Source organism: Euleptes europaea, chromosome 6, assembly GCF_029931775.1.
Source record: "Euleptes europaea isolate rEulEur1 chromosome 6, rEulEur1.hap1, whole genome shotgun sequence".
Lineage (NCBI taxonomy): Eukaryota > Metazoa > Chordata > Lepidosauria > Squamata > Sphaerodactylidae > Euleptes > Euleptes europaea.
This window is the reverse complement of record NC_079317.1, coordinates 102,025,961-102,032,475: the sequence shown is the minus strand read 5'-3', so window position 1 is coordinate 102,032,475 and position 6,515 is coordinate 102,025,961. Positions and strand designations below refer to the sequence as shown.

Below are 6,515 nucleotides of genomic sequence, written 5' to 3'. Positions count from 1 at the left end.
GTCAAAGACGGGGTGTTTTGGACGACATTGATTCATAGGGTTGCCATGAGTCGGAAGCAATTTGACGGCTTTTAACATATAATATCTTTATTTTTTATGAGAAGAAGTGAGCTGTGGCTCACGAAAGCTCCTACCCTACCAGAAAATATTTTTGTTCGTCTTTAAGGTGCTACTGGATTCTTGCCCTTTGTGACTACTGCAAACAGACTAACACGGCTACCCACTGTGATTTATTTTTTATGTCAAAGTAGTTCCGTGCTCTCTTTTATTTGCCCTTCCTGGTTTTCTGTAAGGAGCCTAGTTTCAGGGGTAGTTTGCGACAGCTCCTATCGAGCAGTACAGTGCTGTCCAAACCAGAGTTACACCCTTCGAAGGCTGTGGAAGCCAGTGGACTTAGAAAGGTGTAACTCTGCTTAGGATTGCACCGTTATGGTAGAGAATGCAGTGTACCACCCTCCAACTAAAACTATTTCTCTCCTATAGGCGCCCCCTAAGAAAACCCAGTTTGGTCCGCTCAAGGATGAGGATCGCATTTTCACAAACCTTTATGGGCGCCATGATTGGAGGTGAGAGCTGAGCACATGTTATGTTTTTGTGCACTCATGGGGAAATGGTGATGTTATTGACTATGCCTACAACCTACCAGAGGAAGGCAGTTATGCCAGAAAATGAATTCACATTTAAAATGTAGCAGCATTTTAAGCCAATAAATCAGTTGTTTGGGTAGTCTGCTCATTGCTTCCAAACATTTGTAGCCATTGTACTAGGCACCTTTCTAAAAGTTAGGCTTTGTTCAAGTACAGATGTTTTTATTGTTTAACCTGTCTACCAGAGAAAACCAAACAGTCTGTGTTCTGTGAGATGCCAAGTTTGATGATGTAGCTGTTTGTTTACAAAATGGAATTTATTTGCATGGACCTTGTTACCTAATCATTTTGTTGCCTTTAGGTTGAAAGGGGCACTGAGCCGAGGTGACTGGTATAAAACCAAAGAAATTCTGCTGAAGGGCATTGACTGGATCCTGAATGAGATTAAGATTTCTGGCCTGAGAGGCCGTGGTGGGGCTGGCTTCCCCACTGGCCTTAAATGGAGCTTCATGAATAAGCCCCCAGATGGCAGGTATGTTACGCTGGGGACAAACTGCAGTCACATTCAAGGTTTTTTACATTGTGTGTGCCTGCTCATGAAAGAGTTATATGGCCGCGTAGTGATTACTACTCTTGGTTTCAAAACCATTTTTGGTTACACAATGACATCTATTCAGACTGACCTAGGGAATTACAGTCTGGAGTCCTGGTTTCCAGTTTCAACTTCTATTATCCAAACAGTGCAATTTAGCTGTTGGGAATGTCCATTTCTACCTTAGACTCCCCTAAGTCTTGATTTGCTGGCTCTATAGTATTAATAGAACACCTCCTGACTATGTCCTCCTGTCATCTTGACTTGTCAAAAAGAGAGAGAGCAGGCTTGACACAGTGTGAATCTCTGTGGTTGTAAGTGTGTTAGAGAACAGAAATTTAGAGCAATCCTAAGGAGAGTTACTCCAGTCTAAATGAATGGGCTCAGACTGGAGTAACTCTCCTTAGGATTGCACTGTAAATGATGCTCAGATATGCATCCTATTGTTTATAGTTTTCTAAACCCTGGTTTTTGGAAGTTAATACTCTGCGGCCATTATCTGAGGATAAGATTCTGAGCTGGCTTGGTGATCCATACAGTATTGAGTGATATAATTATTCCTGTGTTTCAGACCCAAATATTTAGTGGTGAATGCAGATGAGGGGGAGCCAGGAACCTGTAAGGACAGGGAGATCATGCGCCATGACCCCCACAAGCTAATAGAGGGCTGCCTTGTGGCAGGACGAGCTATGGGGGCACGAGCTGCCTACATCTACATTCGTGGAGAGTTCTATAATGAGGCCTCAAACTTGCAGGTGAGCTGCTACTCTCCTCATTGTACAGTCTTGTATGTCCTTAAGACCCTTCCTTGTGAGAGGTAACAGAGAAAGTAAGTTAATTCACCTCTTACTCTTGTGTTGTGATGCTGTTTATTGTCTTGAGTGACTCCTTGTATTTTCTGTGGTTGGGAAGCCAGTCAGTGAAATGTTAGGACTAAGGCCCCTTTCACATTGCCATCCTAAATCCGTTATCTGTTGTTGGCTCGATTCCGAGTAAAATGACATTGGGATGGAGGTTTCGTACAGCATGTTTAAATCAATTTATGAGCTGCTTCTGAAGTGCTCTGGCCATTACAAACCACACCAATTTCCCCCCACCCTTTTTCATGGCATGTTCTTTTTCATGGGTTTTTTAACTTTCCAACTTTTGCACTGTAGCACTAGACCAATTTAGCAGTCACTAGACTGCTATATATATTGGTCACTAGACCAATATAGCAGTACAAAAAATGTGAGAGAGAAAAGCGGCACTTTCGGAAGCACCTCAAACATTTCATATACCACACTACAGTGATTCAGAAGTGCAAAGAAGACCTGGAAACAGAAGAAAGCTGTTTTTTAAAAAAAAAAAACTGGCTTAGCCCCACTTTGAGAATGTAACACAAGCGGCTTTGTATGAAAAGGTTAATCAGATCTGTTAGCAGTCGGAAGCCGAAACAGTTGTGTCTGAAATGACACAAAAAATCCCTTAGCAACTGGCTGCTAAAATGGATTATAAAGGCAATATGAAAGGGGCCTCAGTCTCAGCTGCACACATGGCTTCTCTCCTTAGGTGGCGATCAGGGAGGCCTACGAGGCAGGACTGCTGGGCAAGAACGCTTGTGGCTCTGGCTATGACTTTGATGTCTTTGTGGCAAGAGGGGCTGGTGCCTATATTTGCGGCGAGGAGACGGCACTTATTGAATCGCTTGAGGGCAAGCAGGGCAAGCCACGCCTCAAACCACCTTTCCCAGCTGACGTGGGTATGCCCTCTTAAAATGTTCTTTCTGTGAAATGTTCTCAGCCTTGCCCCAAATTCCCATCCCAGTTAACATAAGCATACTGTCTCAGCTCTTTTGGGAGCCTTGCTGTCTTTATCCTTTGCCCATCACATCTGGGAATGGTCTGACCTAAATCAGTATTCCTAGCTGTGACTGAAACATAGCCTCCATCCAGTTAGACTTCCTTTTAATACCACAGTTTTTGCTTCTGGTATCTTAAGTTTCATCCCAAATCATCAATAATTAACTGTTGTAAAACATTCTTATTTCCCAATGTATTTATCCAGTAGCTGGCTTTACAAGGTTGTTAAAGCTTACCTTTGATTTTCTTTCTGCCTCTAGGGGTTTTTGGTTGCCCAACGACGGTAGCAAATGTTGAGACAGTTGCTGTGGCCCCCACTATCTGCCGCCGAGGGGGTACCTGGTTTGCTAACTTTGGGCGTGAGCGCAACTCTGGAACCAAGCTGTTCAATATCTCAGGCCATGTCAACACACCCTGTACTGTGGAAGAGGAGATGTCAGTACCATTGCGTGATTTGATTGAGCGACATGCAGGTGAGAGCTAGCAGTCATTACTCATAAGGAGAGAGGCCTTCTGTTCCTTTCAGATATTTTGTATCTGTAGGAGAAACCTTGTTGCTTTCTGAGACAACCTACTGAGCTGGGTCCAATTGTCTTCTAACTAGGGGGTGTGAGAGGTGGCTGGGATAACCTGCTTGCTGTGATTCCTGGAGGCTCATCCACTCCCCTCATCCCTAAGTCTGTGTGTGAGACGGTGCCAATGGATTTTGATGGACTGATACAGGCACAGACTGGCCTTGGCACGGCAGCTGTCATTGTCATGGACAAATCGGTAAGGATAGTCCCTTAGTCCTTCCCATTCTGTTCTCTTTTGTGGATCTTCACCACCCCTCTCTTCTTCAGACAGACATAGTCCGAGCTATCGCCCGCCTCATTGAATTCTACAAGCACGAGAGCTGTGGTCAGTGTACTCCGTGCCGGGAAGGTGAGTGTGACGGCCTAATGCTACTGCAGAAATATTCCTTCATAGTTGAGAAGGAATTAGAACCTAACTTGCCTGCGTTTCCAGTGGACAGGCTTTCTTCCTTCCATTAACAGCTCTTCTTAACATGAGTGTCTTCCTATCGTTATAACACAGGAGTCTAGTGGCACTGACTAACCTAAGTTATTCCCACGTAAGCTTTCATGAATCAGAGCTCACTTCATCAGATACCTGAGTGTAAATGCCTGATTTATATACTCAGCAGAAAGGTGGGGGAAGGAGGGATGCTATAAAGAGAGGCTGCTTTCAAATAAGGTCCAGTTCAACGAGTAGTCAGTTCCTGAGTGTGTTTCCCTTGAGAACAGACTTCTTTCTGTCTCTGATATTTTCAGAGCACATGTAGCATGCTAATTATGAGCCTGATAACACCCTCTCTCTTGGTCTTGGAAGTATTTGGCCTAGGAGCCATGAGTGTGACAGAGCCTGGTGTAGAGCATGTTGTGTGCTGGTACCTCACGGAAATAACTGGGGTGCCTTAGGCCTCTATTGCTGTTGCTGAACTTAGAACTTTAAACCAGAACTCTTCTCCAGCTTTTGGAACTGCAGAAAAACACCTGAAAATGTATGTGTGGCTTAAGAAAGTTGATGAAAGCTTAAGAAAGTTAATGGAGGCTCACTAGACCAACAAGCAGGATTTTATTTTCAGGTGGTTCCTGTTCCTTCCCTTTGCAATGTACTGTTGTATTGGCCTGAATGTATCCATGAAACTAAGGTTAAACCAATCCCACATTTAAGGGAGGGGCTGTGGTTCAATGGAAGAGCCTCTTCTTTGCATGCAGAAGGTCCCCAGTTCAACCCCCAGCATCTCCAGTTAAAAGGACCAAGCAGTAGGTGGTGTGAAAGATCTCTACCTGAGACCCCAGAGAGCTGCTTCCAGTCTGGGTTGACAGTACTGACCTTGAATATATGAAGCTGCCTTATACTGTTACAGACCATTGGTCCATTAAGGTCAGTATTTGTCTTCTCACAATGGAATCGGCTCTCCAGAGTCTCAGACTGAGGTCTTTCACATCACTTACAACTTTATCCTTGCTGGAGATGCCAGGGATTGAATCTGTGACCTTCTGCGTGCCAAGCAGGTGCTCTACCACTGAGCTACAGCCCCTCCCCAATGGACCGATGGTCTGATTCAGTATAAGGCAGCTTCATGTGTGTACCCAAGGTAGAGAAAAAAATGCTGCCAAAACAGCATAAATGAATGCCAAATTGCCTAACAGGCAAATGATGTTAAAACACTGGACAGAAGGTATTTAATCTATAAAGTGTTGTGACGTTTAATGAAGAAAGGTACTGTATAAACTAGGGCCTTGTAACTTGCCTGGGTTGAGCTCAGCAACAGACCTCCAAACTTAGTATGCAGAGTTCATTTGATGCTCCTTTCTGTCTTGTACAACGCTGTGTCTTAGTGTATGACCTGTGCCTCTTCCCTCTGCCCCTTCCCCCAGTTTCAGTGTGTCCTTTCATAAACTAGGGACTTTCCTTTGGCTGTTTGACTTACCCCCTACAGGTGTGGACTGGATGAACAAGGTGATGTGGCGGTTTGTGAGAGGCAATGCACAAGTGGCAGAGATCGATGCACTGTGGGAGATTAGCAAGCAGATCGAGGGCCATACCATCTGTGCCCTGGGAGATGGGGCTGCTTGGCCTGTACAGGTAACATTCTGGGCTTCCTCTCCTTGCTTAGCTTAAGAAGAACAGGTTGAAGAATCTTGAGCACCTTGTAACTTTGCAGTGGGAGGCCTAGAAATGAAAATGGGTAAGAGGGCAGAGGGAGTCATGTCCTTGTAACTCCTTGTTGTTGTTCCTTCCTACAGGGACTGATTCGTCACTTCCGGCCAGAGCTGGAGGAACGGATGAGACAGTATCATGAGCAGAAAGCACAGCAGGTGTCCGGATGAACAACTGAAACACCCACCTCCCTTTCGTACTTTGGTTGGGATCTCTTGAGAGCAGCGTGATCTGTGTTTTGGCTTATGCATTTGGAACAGTATATTTACTTGATCGTTCAGGTTTTTGGCTTTTGAGTGTAGGTTGTAACCTACCTCAGTTCCTCTTGCCTTCTTAATAGACCAGATAAACTATTAAATGTTTGTGACTTGATCTTGGCTTTAGTATATTTTTGACTGAAGAAGAGTTGGTTTTTATATGCCATCTTTCTTTACCACTTAAGGAAGAATCAAACCGTCTTACAATCACCTTCCCTTCCCCTCCCCACAACAGACACCCTGTGAGGTAGGTGGGACTGAGAGAGCTCTAAGAGAGCTGGGACTAGCCCAAGGTAATCCAGTGGGCTTCATATGTAGGAGTGGGAAAACAAATCCAGATAACCAGGTTAGCCTTTGCCATTCTTGTGGAGGAGTGGGGACTCAACCCGGTTCTCCAGATCAGAGTTCACTGCTCCAAACCACCGTTCTTAACCACTACACCACACTGACTCCCAAGGGAAAGCAAAGAGATAGACTAGATACCTTTGCATAGTTGCAATAATTGCAATTTTCTTTGGAAATTGGGAAG

The 6,515-nt window shown here is 44.7% G+C and overlaps 1 protein-coding gene across 1 annotated transcript; it reads left to right on the top strand.

Moving 5' to 3' along the window:
- Positions 1–444: 444 nt before the first annotated feature.
- NDUFV1 (NADH:ubiquinone oxidoreductase core subunit V1) lies at positions 445–6,098 on the top strand. The gene is made up of 9 exons (XM_056851571.1): positions 445–566; positions 949–1,119; positions 1,751–1,934; positions 2,731–2,920; positions 3,281–3,493; positions 3,625–3,791; positions 3,863–3,944; positions 5,509–5,654; positions 5,816–6,098. The coding sequence occupies exons 2-9, from the start codon at positions 1,097–1,099 to the stop codon at positions 5,897–5,899; spliced, it is 1,089 nt and encodes a 362-aa protein (XP_056707549.1). The 5' UTR covers positions 445–566; positions 949–1,096; the 3' UTR covers positions 5,900–6,098.
- The last annotated feature ends 417 nt before the right edge of the window (positions 6,099–6,515 follow it).